Source organism: Sturnus vulgaris, chromosome 24 (genome assembly GCF_052056855.1).
Source record: "Sturnus vulgaris isolate bStuVul1 chromosome 24, bStuVul1.hap1, whole genome shotgun sequence".
In the NCBI taxonomy this organism is placed as follows: domain Eukaryota; kingdom Metazoa; phylum Chordata; class Aves; order Passeriformes; family Sturnidae; genus Sturnus; species Sturnus vulgaris.
Genome location: NC_142266.1, coordinates 5,630,933 through 5,643,475, shown reverse-complemented (window position 1 = coordinate 5,643,475; position 12,543 = coordinate 5,630,933). Strand labels below are relative to the sequence as shown.

At 53.2% G+C, this 12,543-nt stretch overlaps 1 protein-coding gene across 3 annotated transcripts; it reads right to left on the bottom strand.

Annotated features, from left to right (window-relative positions):
* Positions 1 to 2,040: 2,040 nt before the first annotated feature.
* Positions 2,041 to 9,016, bottom strand: TMEM39B (transmembrane protein 39B). 3 transcript variants are annotated; one of them, XM_014885545.2, is made up of 9 exons: positions 8,927 to 9,016; positions 7,212 to 7,398; positions 6,184 to 6,403; positions 5,559 to 5,642; positions 4,838 to 4,992; positions 3,702 to 4,038; positions 3,165 to 3,352; positions 2,656 to 2,776; positions 2,041 to 2,460 (listed from the first exon to the last, which is right to left on the bottom strand). In XM_014885545.2, the coding sequence occupies exons 2-9, from the start codon at positions 7,337 to 7,339 to the stop codon at positions 2,224 to 2,226; spliced, it is 1,470 nt and encodes a 489-aa protein (XP_014741031.1). In that variant the 5' UTR covers positions 7,340 to 7,398; positions 8,927 to 9,016; the 3' UTR covers positions 2,041 to 2,223. The 3 variants fall into 3 exon arrangements, with proteins under 3 accessions (XP_014741031.1, XP_088034644.1, XP_088034645.1); XM_088178518.1 differs by lacking the exon at positions 8,927 to 9,016 and adding an exon at positions 8,105 to 8,686; XM_088178519.1 differs by lacking the exon at positions 8,927 to 9,016 and having other exon boundaries at positions 3,759 to 4,038; positions 7,212 to 8,696.
* Positions 9,017 to 12,543: the final 3,527 nt, after the last annotated feature.

Below are 12,543 nucleotides of genomic sequence, written 5' to 3'. Positions count from 1 at the left end.
CATCGGAGCCACCTCGGTGTGGAATTCCCACCGGGATCTCCCCTGGGACATCATCCCCGCCCGGGGGCCCTGGGAAAGCCCCGGTTGAAGGGAAATGAAACGTGTCACCGCTCCCAGCGCTGACAGCTCTTCCCAGCTGCGGGAACAGCGGTTCTGGGAAGCCGAGATTCCTTCTTGTCGCCCCCGAAATTTCCGCAGCGCTCTCTCGGGGTGGGAAAGAGGGGAAGGAGAAGAGGAAATGGCTGCGTGTCTCCCTCCCCAAAATCCATCCCCTTCATTCTCGGGGTCCCGGCCAGGCAGAGGGGAATAAGGGAGGTGTCCCCAGGGTTGGGTCGGGGGTCTCTGTCCCCCAGTTCCCAGCCAGGCCCCCCTCATCCAGTGGCCGAGTGCCCCACGGCTGCGTGCTAACCCCAGGGTCCCCTCTCAATGGGAGGAAGGAAATCCTCATCCTCGGGAAAGGCTGGACACGGCCGCTTCCTCCCGCCGTGCTGGGGAGGGGGCCGGGGCCCCGACACCACCCCCGGCCCATCCCGGCTGGAAAACCCGACTGGGATCGGTCCTGGTGGGGTCACACGGGAAACAGGGACAGGCTGGGGGGCCGCTCTGTGCCCCCCAAACCCGCAGGATCTGCGGGGGGGGGCTCGGGGGGTTCCCGCAGCCGCTCCAAGCAGCGGAGCCCCGGGAACGGTCCGGTCCCAGCTCGGTGCCGGTGCCGGTCTCGGTGTGGGGTGGGAGGGAAGGAAAAGCACAATCCCGCGGGCTCGGCCGCCTTTGGCTCCCCTCCAGCCTTCGCTATTCCCGCTGCTCCTTCCTCTTCCTCGCCCTTCGCCCCGCTGACGGCAGCGCTGAGGAGCGGCGGCGGCTCCGCTCCGGTGGCCTTTGGTCCCGCCGTGTCCCCGCCGTGTCCCCGCCGTGTCCCCGCCGGGCACCGACACCCCCTTTCCCCTCCCCGGTGCCACGGACGATGCTGCCGCCGCTCCCGGTCTTGTCCTGGTCCCGATCCCGATCCCATTTCCGGTCCTGCTCCCGGTCCCGGTGTCCCCGGACCCGCTCCGGGGCTCGATCTCCGCTTTCAGCGGCAAGAATTCCCCGGTGTGGTCTGGGCTGAGTCGGAAGCGGGACCGGGATTAGAATCGGGATCGGGACCAGAATCGGGATCGGGATCAGGATTAGTATCAGAATGGGATCGGGATCAGGATTGGCACCGGGATCTGGATAAGGACAGGGATCAGAGTCGGAATCGTGACCGGGACCGATACCGGAATCGGGATGGGGATCGGGATCGGTGTCAGGACCGGGACCGGGACCGGGACCGCGCGCTCCGGGCGCCCCCTGGCGGCCTCGTGGCGCTGCCGGAACAAAGGCCGGACCCGGGACCCCCCCGAACCCCCCGGGACCCCTTTCGGACCCTCGGAACCGCTTTAGGACCCTCGGAATCCCTTCTGGGACCCCCTGGGACCGCCCCGCGGGCAGGGGGATCCCGGAGCCCCCTCAGCGGCCGCACGGGCGCTGCTCCCGGCACTCGGGGATGCGCTGCGTCCCTTCCTCCTCCTCCTCCTCCTCCTCCTCTTCTTCCTCCTCCTCCTCCCCCGACCCTGACGGGCAGGTTGGGCAGCAGGAGCCTGGGGAGAACACCCGACCCGCGGGTAAGGGAGCAAAGGGGAGCGGCTGGGGCTCCCCCAAACCCCCTCAGCTCCCCCCGTGTCCCCCCATCCACAGGGTACCCCTCAAAACAGGGCTGGCAGCAGTTGGGGCTCAGCGATTTGAAAATAAACATTTTAGAGAAATAAACATTTTAGAGAAATTACATCACCTTTCCCTGCACAGAGCATGGGGAGGGGGCACAGGAGCTCCTGGGGACCCCCAAAATGACAGGATGAGGGTTCACCCCCTCCTAAAAGAACCCAGCACAGCTGTAACTCTCACCTTCCTCCTCCCATCCACCCCTGTCAAACCTCAGCACCAATAAAAAAAAAAAACCCACCTCACACCCAAACCCTTTGGTGGAGCTGGATCCAAACAACAAACACACCAAACAGCTTGTTGGGAGTAAAAAAATATGTTTTTTTTTTCCTTTTAATTACATCAGTTATCAAAGAAAACGACAACGACAACAAAAAAAAAAAAAAAAAAAAAAAAGCAGTGGTAACAAAAATACAAAGCTCTGAGGGTTTCTCGTTTTTGTTTGTTCTGTAATAGGCTGAGAGCATCAGTGCAATTGTTTTAATTCAACTTCTGCTCTGAGTCCCTGCTGGCAGCATAGGAGTAGGCTTTGCCCAGCACCAGGCGGTCCCGCAGCAGCTTGAAGAAGGCGTAGTAGTTGCTGAAGAGGATCAGGGCCAGAGAGATGGTCTGGTGCCACTTCTCTGAGGAAATCAGCGAGTAGAGCTGGTAGAAGATGACAGCTCCTTCCAGCAGGATCAGGATGTTGAGGATTCGCAGTGGTTTGCTGAAAAAAAACTGTGGGACAGCACGGTGAGGCACCAGGCAGGAGGGGAAACCTTTGGGCCAGTGGGGACATTTTGGCTCTGGATGGAGTCACCCTCAGGCTGAGACACTGCCTGGCCCCAGCTCCAGCAGCCCGAGGTGTCCAGGCCACCAGGAGCAGGATCCCACTGTGTTATCCCGGATCCCAGGGAGGACAGGGGAGCTTACGTGGAATCGGAAGTGTGACACGTCCGAGGGCACGGCCACGTTGTAGTGACCCACGGCCTTGTAGACGTTCTTGCTGTGCTTCACCAGCACCCCCTGGGGCCACATGCACTCCTCAGTCCACCTGCAGGGAACAAGAGAGGCCTCAATCCCACCTGCAGGCAGCCAGAGATTCCTGCAGGGAGCCAGAGATTCCTTAATCCCACTTTAGGCAACGAGAGGTTCCTTAATCCCTCCTGCATGGGGCACTGGGCTCTGCTGCCTCCCCAGCAGCAGGGAGGAATTCTGCTCCCAGTTTGGAATTGTCACCATGGCAGTGACAAACTGCAGGTAGCTGTGGCCAGGAGCACCTTGCCAAAAATCAGCTCTGCTTGGCAGGGGACAGTGCCCAGAGTGTGTGTGCCGTGGATGTGTCAGCCAACAGGCTCCACTCTCACTTTTCTCTGGTTGACTTTAAGGCTGAGCTGCCCATCCACCCAACAAAAGGAAAACTCCAGGAGGGAATTCCTTACTGGTGCTGCAGCACGTTGGAGCAGAGGGCTGGGTCCACCTTCTGCCAGCAGCCCAGGTGTGCTGCAGCCTTGTGCAGCAGGTCACAGTAGCGTGCAGGGAGCAGGTACTGCATGAGGATCACCGAGGTGCTGATGGACACGAGCAGGAAGAGCTCACAGGACCAGCGTTTGTCGTAGTACTGAGTGTTCTGGGGGGGGACAGGAAGGTGTGACAGTGTTGGGACACTGTGGGACACGCTGGCACAGCCTCACCTGCCCGTCACAGCACAAAGCACTCGGGCAGGTAAAACCAGGGCTCTGCATGGAGCTGTTGATGCTGCCTGCAAAGGAAGAACCCACATGGGATGGGGGAAGATGCAGAATTCCTGCAAAATATCCGTGCCATCATCATCACCAAAAGCAGGGAGGCAGCTCCTGGTGCTGCCCATGCTCCTCGGGGGACAGGGACAGGGACAGCCCCGAGGTGCACTCAGACATTCAGACCTCCCAGGGAAGGGCTGTCCTCCCTCCCTGCGCCACCTCCCAGCCGGGCCTCACCTTGACAAACCACACGGGCACGAAGGCCACGTAGTAGGCACTGAGCATGGAGCTCACCAGCACCTCCTTCATGCGCCAGTTGAAATCCATCTTCAGGAATTCCACCTCGCTGCGGATGAGGTCGGGGGACAGGCAGCAGGCGTGGCTGGGCATGGCCTCCATGCCGGACATCTGCCTCGTGTGCTGCTTCCACGTCTCCTTGAGCACCGTCAGGTAGTCCCTGCCCCGGTTTGTCACCTCCCCCGTGTCCCTAGGGCCGATGTTGGCCACGTGGGCGAAGAGCCCTGCCTTCCTGAAGTCACAGTTCAGCTGGAGGAAGGGGATGTACATCCCGAACCTGGAAAAGCACGGAGCTCAGGAGCTGCATCCCATCCCACTGGGATCACAGCCCCGGCCCCAATTCCCCCGCGGGGTTCTCAGCTGGAACAAACAGTTCCAGGCTGGGACAGTGGAAGGTGCTCCTGGCCCTGCTGGATGAGCTTTAAGCTCAACTCAAACCAGTCTGGGATTCCACAATTCCAAAGGGAAACTCCCAAAATGAGCTCTGAGCTCAAACACAGACAGCAAAACTCTGTGGATATTTCCTGCTGCAACAAATTTCTGTGGGTATTTCCTGCTGCAACAAATTTCTGTGGGTATTTCCTGCTGCAACAAATTTCTCTGAGTATTTCCTGCTGCATCTACCAGGAGAGGAGGGAGTTATTTCCACTCCAAATATTTCCAAAAAAAAAAAAAAGCAGGAGTTGTTTGAATCCTTCCACCTGGCAGAGGAGCCCAGGAACAAAGGGAAAACAAAGCTCAGAGCTTTGTGAGCGCCAGGGGAAAATCACACAAGCCCTTTCAGCAGGAATAATTAGTATTAATTACTAATAATTAATGCTCACATCAGGATGGAAGGGGGGTTCAGTGTCACAGATGTGTCCTGCCACCACGGAATTGTGACACAGCAGGAGGGAGAGGAGCAGGGAAAATTTTCTGTCCTTCCACAAACCCAGGCTGCTCCAAAACTTGGGAGATTTCCAGCTCAGAACCCCACAGGGCTGCATTTTCCACCCCGAATTTTGGGTGGATCCCCCAGCCCTGATCCTGATTAATTGGGAAATCCTAAAAATCTGTCCTAAACTGGGGATACTCACGGGTAGCACAGGAACAGGAGGTTGAGGAAGGAGTAAGTCCTGAAGAGGTGAATGATGGAACGACACAAACTCCAGCCCGTGCCAGTGAGGACAGCAAAACGAGTGAGCACCAGGAAGATGGAGCGTGCCAGGGACACTTTGCCACTCTGGGAAGCCTGGGAGGGGCACAGGAGAGAGGTGGGCACAGCTGGGCACCAGGACAGGGAGGATTTCTGGGGAATTTGGGATCCCCAAAACCTCAGGAATCTGGGGTTTGTTATTCAGGGAGTGAGGAGAGTTTCTAGTTTTTGTGTGGGGCACAAGAGAGAAATGGGCACAGCTGAGCAGAAAAACTCAGTGTGTAAAATCATAGCTAGGAAAGAAGTGCCAGGGAGAAGCTGGAACCAGTACAAGGAGGATTTCTGGGGAATCTGGGCTCTCCAAAACCTCAGGAATCTGGGGTTTGTTATTCAGGGAGTGAGGAGAGTTTCTAGTTTTTGTGTGGGGCACAGGAGAGGACTGGGCTCAGCTGGGCATCAGGACAAGGAGGATTTCTGGGGAATTTGGGATCCCCAAAACCTCTGAAATCTGGGGGTCATCCCTCAGGGAGTGAGGAGAGTTGCCAGTTTCTGTGTGGGGCACAGGAGAGAGCTGGGCACAGCTGGGCACAGCTGGGGAGAGCTGGGGAGAGCTGGGCATTTCCTCCTCTTCAAGGAGCAAACAAGGGCAGCTCTGACTTTACCTCCTTGACCACAGCACTGATGAGGCGCCGTGCCAGGACGATGGTTGTCACTGTCAGCACGTTGAAGTCAATGAGGTGAAAGTTCTGCGGGGACAAAAACCAAAATTATTCCATTTCCATCAGCAGCAGGAAGCCACGCTGAGCACACAAAGTCCTGAATTATTCTCTTCTCTCTTCCAAGAGAATGCCAAGCAGGCAGCCAGAGCCCAAAATGTGGGATACAGGTGTGCTGAAGGGTCAGATGAAGTTTTTATCAAATATTATCTTTAAAAATTTACACTCAGTGACCTAAGAGACAGCCAGAGTCCAAAATGTGGGAAACAGGAGTGGCAGGACACAACCCTGAAGGGTCAGATGAAGTTTTTATCAAACATTATCTTTAAAAATTTACACTCAGTGACTCAAGAGTGGGATACAGGTGTGCTGAAGGCTCAGATACAGTTTTTATTCAACTTTCTCTCTAAAACTTTAAATTTAGTGACCCAAGATACAGCCAGAGCCCGAACTGTGAGATACAGGAGTGCTGAAGGCTCAGAAACAGTTTCCATCACACCTAATCTTTAAAAATTGGCACTCAGTGAGCCCAGAGGCAGCCCGGGAGCTGCAGCCACCCCTCGGTGCTTACCAGGGAGGTGTGAGAGGGAGGGTGGGAGGGCGGGTACCACCACACCGTCTTGTAGATGTTGATGTAGTGGACGAAGAGGGCGACGAGGTGGCAGAAGAAGAGCTGCAGCTCGAACAGGACGCTCCTCTCCACGGGCAGCTCGGGGATCTTGCAGTGCCTCAGGGGAACGACGGTCTGAGCTGCCAGAGGGGGGCTGGACAGGCCCGTCCCCGAGCCACTCCTGCCAGGGCAACACAAGGCTCACATGCCTCAAGGGGAAGGTTTTCTTGGGCAGCTTTTGGGGTTTTGTTAAGGGTTATTAGGAGCTTTAGGCAGGGTGAAAAGGAATGGGAGGAGCTCTAAGGGCAGGGAATGGGATGAGATTTAAAATCAAGGAATGGGATGAGGTTTAAGGGCAGGGAATGGATTGAGCTTTAAAATCAAGGAATGGGATGAGTTTTAAGGTTGAAGAATGGGATGAGTTTTAAGATCAGGGAATGGGATGAGATTTAAGGTTGAGGAATGGAATGAGTTTTAAGATCGAGGAATGGGCTGAGCTTTAAGGTCAGGGAATGGGATGAGCTTTAAAATCAAGGAATGGGGTGAGATTTAGGGGCAGGGAATGGGACGAATTTTAAAGTCAAAGAATGGGATGAGCTTTAGAATCAAGGAATGGGATGAGGTTTAAGGCCAGGGAATGGATTGAGCTTTAAAATCAAGGAATGGGATGAGTTTTAAGATCGAGGAATGGGATGAGCTTTAAGGTCAGGGAATGGGATGAGGTTTAAGGGCAGGGAATGGGCTGAGCTTTAAGGTAAAGGCATGGGATGAAGTTTAAGGTCAGGGAACAGGACAAGCTTTAAAATCAAGGAATGGGACGAGCTTTAAGGTTGAAGAATGGGATGAGTTTTAAGATCAGGGAATGGGAAAAGGTTTAAGATCAGCGAATGGGCTGAGCTTTAAGATCAAAGACTGTGATGAGCCCCCAGCTCCTCCCCAGGCACCCCACACCTGAAGCAGAGCTGTCCCCAGGTGTCCCCGTGCCCTACCTGGTCCGGGAGCGCACGCCGGTGACCGAGGAGCCCGAGGAGTGTCCGGAGGCCCCGGTGGCCCCGGGCTCGCACAGGGGGGTCCTGCAGTAGGAGCTTCTGTTGGGACCCCGGCGTCCCCCGGCCATTTGGGGACACTCTGGGGGATTCCTGGCTGCTCACTGCGGGCTGGGCTCGGCCCTCACCACTGCAGGGGACACAGGGAGCACGCATTCATTAGCGTTTCTTAATTAGCATTACTTACAGAGCGTTCCAGGCCTCTCCATTAGCACCCCAGGATAACTCAAATTTCTCCATTTATTTTTTCTCCCAGGCCACGGATGAAACCCCAAGGAGCTCCAGCCTTGCTGAGGTGCTGGGAATTCACAATTTACAAGGAATTCCATCTGCATCCCTGTGGTGTGATCCCTGTTTTCCAGACTCGAGGGATGCTCGACAATTCGCCCCAAGGATTCAGAAATTTGGGATATTTTGGTGTCATTTTGTGTTGGAATTGAAGGTTACAGATTTCAAAAATTATTTTATTCTTGGCTCTTTAAACAACAACAACACATTTTTAGGGTATTTTTGGTTTATGTTTTGATGGCACTGAGGTCAATGGGTTCAGCCCCAATTCAGCTTTTCCAGTGCTTTTTTTGCCACACAACAAACTCATCCCAAGGTTTTTCAAGCTTTCTTTGGATCCTGTTAACCTCAGGAGAATCCACACAAGGGATAAAAAAACCCCATTTCCAAGTGAAATCTGAGCTGTGAGGGGAACTCAGATCAATGACTGCACATTCCTTCTCCTGGTGGATCATTTCCAGCTTGCACCGCTTTAAAATTTGCATCTGGAGCAACAAAATAAATGCTGAAGGTTTAGAAACTGATCCCAAAGGAGTTTTAAAACTCACGCTGAGCTCGGGAGTTCTCCAAAAAACCCGTCCTAGATCTGGAACTTGAGGAAGCTGCTGTTGTTTGGGAACTGCTGGGATGGTTTTTGGGAATTGCTGGGATGGTTTTCGGGAATTGCTGGGATGGTTTTTGGGAATTGCTGGAGCTCTGGGAGTTCCAAAGAGGCTCTGAAGGAGCAGTGGAAGCTCCGAGAGCACAGACTGGGGGGAATTTGGGGTCCAGAGAGGTGCGGGAAGGAGCCACGAAGACTCCAGGGGGGAAATTGGAAATGTGGGGGCACAGTGTGGGCTGTAAAGGAAAATCTGGGGGTAAAATTTGGGATCAAAGGGGCTCTGGGGGGGCAGCCAGGGCTGTGAAAGAGAAACGTGGGAGCACAATTGGACAACAACGGGAACCACAGGGGCTCTGCGAGAGCTGTGAGAGAGAAATTTGGGGACACAAGTGGGGCTGCACAAAAGCTGAGAGGGCGCCGAGCGCTCTGAGGGCCCGGGGGGTCCGGCCAGGGCTGCTCTCAGGGACTCTCGTGGGCTTTAAAAACCCAACCGAGGCACCATGAGAGCTCCGTAAGCTCTCCCCGAAGCCGGGGGGTTCTGAGGGGCTCTGAGGGGCTCGGGGGGCTCCGGGCGAGGCCGCGGCGCGGGAGCCGCCCCCCTCCCCGCGGCGGGGCGGAGCGAACCGCGGGGCTCTCCCGCGCCCCGCCCGCCGCCCGAGCCGCTTCCCCCACGCGGCTGCCGGGCGGGTTCTTCCCCCCCCCAACTCCAAGCCCGTTCCACCCGTTCCCTTTCCCCGGCCGCGTTCTTCCCGGGCCCGGCCCCCCTCACCCATCGCCGGCCGCCGCTCCGCCTGCGCCGGGCACAATATGGCGGGCGGGGCGCGACGGCGGCCGGCGCGGGACAAGCTGCGGAGGGGCGCGAACGCGCACGGAGCCACGCCCACTCGGCGAGACCACGCCCCCTCCGTTATAACCACGCCTCCCTCGGCCACGCCCACCGCGACACCGCGCTGTCACCTCCCGGTGTCACCTCCCGGTGTCACCGCATGGAAAACGGGAACGGGAGAAGTGACACGAGCCAGTTTTGCTCAGTTATTGCCGGGAATGAGAGCCGCTCCAGGTTCCCCGTGCTGGGATTCACCCGCAGGGATTGCAGCATCTCCCCACGATTGGGGGGGGGTTTGGTTATTGCACATTATTTGCGGGATTTTGTGGGGGTTGATGCTTCGGCACAGATGGTCGCACAAAGATGAGAGGCAACCCTGCCTGGGATGGAGGAAAAAACGGCCATGGAATGAATGGACTTAAATTTTGCTTCTTTTCTGGTGGTTTTTTTGGCGTGCCCATCCCTGGAGATATCCAAGGAATGGCTGGTGGGGATGGGTGACAGATTTTGGAGGGCTTTTCCAGCCTAAATTGATTCCGGGATTGTGCAAAACCATCAAAAAAATCAGGAGTTTATGATGTTTAAGAGAATCCTCTAAAGGCACCAGGACATCCCTAAAAACAGGGTCAGGCTATAAAATGCATCTGGAACATGATGGAAAATCTTTTTTTGGTCGTGTCTAGTTCCAAATTCAGTGGAATCAATGGACTTGCACAGAGCCAAACTTTGCTGCTTTTCTGGTCTTTTTTTTTTGGCTGCCCCAGGAGGGCTTTTCCAACCTGAATTGATTCTGGGATTGTGCAAAAACATCAAAAAAATCAGGAGTTTAAGAGAATCCTCTAAAGGTACCAGGACATCCCTAAAAACACTTCCAGATTAAAAAAATGTATCTGGAATGTGATGGATGAACTTTTTCTGGTTGTGTCTAGTTCCAAATTCAGTGGTAAAATGAACATTTCCATCAGGAAACAGTTTATATTTCAGTTTTCCAACAAGCAGCTGGAGATCCAAGGGAATTCCCAGGATCCAAGGGAGGCTCTGGTGCTCTCCAACACTCCCAAAAAAAAACCTGGCAGATGATTCCCATTTTCCAATCATAGCAAAGAGTGTTTGAAGCGATCCTCAAGCAGCTCTGGAATTCATCCCTCTTGGCAAAAGGAGCCGAAAGGAGAGTGGGGAAAAAAAAACCATTCCCGTGGAAACATTATGGAGGAGCAAAGCTCTGTGCTCACACCAGGAGGAAAAAAAAAAACAAGGAATAACATCTCAATCCTAAATGGACAGTGCCCAGCTGCAGGAATTCCTCTCCCCTCATCACCCAGGTCTCATCAGAGGTGCTGGAGGTTGATCCATGCAGGAGGAATTTCCCTGAGTTGGGGATTTTTCACCCCAGAATCTCCCAGTTGGAGCAGTCCCTGCTCTCCTCCTCCAGGAGGCCTCTCCAGGCTGCTGGAATCTCCCTGATCCCGTTTTTTTTTTTTTTTTTTTTTTTTTTTTTCTTTGGGAGAGCAGCAGGAGGGGATAAGGAAATTAAAAAATAAATTAAAAAAAAAAAAATGCACATTCCAGCTGTTTTTCTTGGCTCGCTCTCGTAAAAAAATTTCAGATTCGTTCAAATCCAGACAGGGAATCCAGCTCTGCTTAGCCAAGCTGGAATTTTGGAGGTAAAAGATCAAATCACTGTGCTTTCAGTGAGGCTGAGAGATTAAAAAAAAAAAAAAAAAAAAAATCCCAGGAAAGCTGTGGAATTCCCACCCCTGGAGTGTTGGAGCAAGTTGGGATCATGGAAGGTGACCCTGGCACGGGACTGGAGCAGCTTTGAGGTCCCTCCCACCCCAAATTATTCCCTGAATCCATGATTCCATAGAATAAAGCTCGGAGCCACTGGCTTTATTGAAACAATCCAAACAGAAAATGGAAAACAGGGGGGGGGGAAGGAACGGGGCAGGGGATGAGGAAAAATGAACTTTTCCAGGAAAAGCTGCTGGGGATACCTCTGGAATTCCAGCTGGAGAATTTTCCTCGGATTCACTCCTCACTAAGGACAAAATCCAGCTCCAAGGCTGAGGTTTTTCACCTCAGGGTTGCACTGGAGGCTGGAGAAGTTGTTCCCACTCAGGGAAGATGGGAATGCCAAGGCACGGAGCAGGAGGATGTTCCCAGAGCCAAATTTCTCCTGACAAAAGCAGGATTTTGTTGGGAAACATTTCCAGACAGGAGATGTGAACAGAGCCAAGAAAAAAACTTGGCTTTTCTCTGGGGTTGGGGTATTCCCCCAAAAATCCTACAAATCACAAGGTGTGGATGAACCCTTTGGGAAAAATAAAAAAAATAAAAAATCCTTGGAGCAGAATTCCAGCAGGAATGTTCTCCAGGTTAATGAGGCTGCCAGGAATCCCCAAATCCCTGCATCAACAATTAGAATTTCTGACTAATTAGAGCATCTCTGTGATGCTGAGGGATTATTTTGGGATTTCTGGCAGGCTCCAGGGCTCAAATCTGCCTGGAAAAGTGCTGGGAGAGAGAGGGAAGGGAAGGAAGGAGGGAGTGGAGCTGCCTGATCCAGGGAATATTTGCAAAACGTTCCCAGCACATGCAGTGATTTGAGGATTATTCCACATTTCCATCCTGCCACAACATTCCAGTCCTTCCCATCAACATCCCACAAAAAAAAAAAAAAGCAAGGCACGGGTTGGGTAAATTCCAAAAGCAGCAGATCCATTTTGGGAATAAAGTGCATCCTAAGAGATGATCTCTAGGAAATCTTTTTTTTTTTTTTTTTTTTCCACTTGATCTAAAAGCTGTTCCTATTAAGAGAGAAATTGGAAAGGATTGGTGCATTGCCACAGAAAATTGATGTCCCAAATTCCACTGGGAATGAAGATGGATTTGATAACCACAAATCCAAGCTTGTTATCATTCCCCTCCTGGCAGGATGCAATTTTTAGGAATTTAGGGTGAACTCCCTGCTGCAGCATTCCCATAAATTGGCTTTTCCCTGTTCCTGAGGTAAGAGGAGCTTGGTTTGGGAAGATTTAGAATTCCCTATAAAATCAAATTTGTCCTTTTATGTCCCGTGCTCAGCTTGGCTTTGGGCTTGTCCAGAATTTCTAGGGTGGATTCCTTTGTAATTTTTATTTCTGGAGCTCAGGGGGCTGAGGGCTCATTTTTCCCATCCCAAAGAAATCCTTTGGGGGTGTGATCACCCCCCAACCACCTCCAGGCATTGAACAAAGTGATTTTTTTAGGGAATCATCTCCTCTGGTCCATCCCTGGAAGTGTTCCAGGCAATTTGGGATAGGGGAAGGAAAATCCCACGGGAATGGGGGGAGATTTAAGGCTGTCCCTAAATCATGAATTGTGATCTCAAATCATGAATTTTGATCCCAAATCATGAATTTTGATCCCATATCATTCTGGGATTCTGAAATGCATCCCAGAATCACTGAGAGAGATTTCCTGGATTCCAGGATTCCATAAAAAAACAAATTCCAGCAGCCACATCCCACTGCAGATGAGAAGTGGAAGGGATGGAACTGGCAGGGATTAAAAACGTGCAG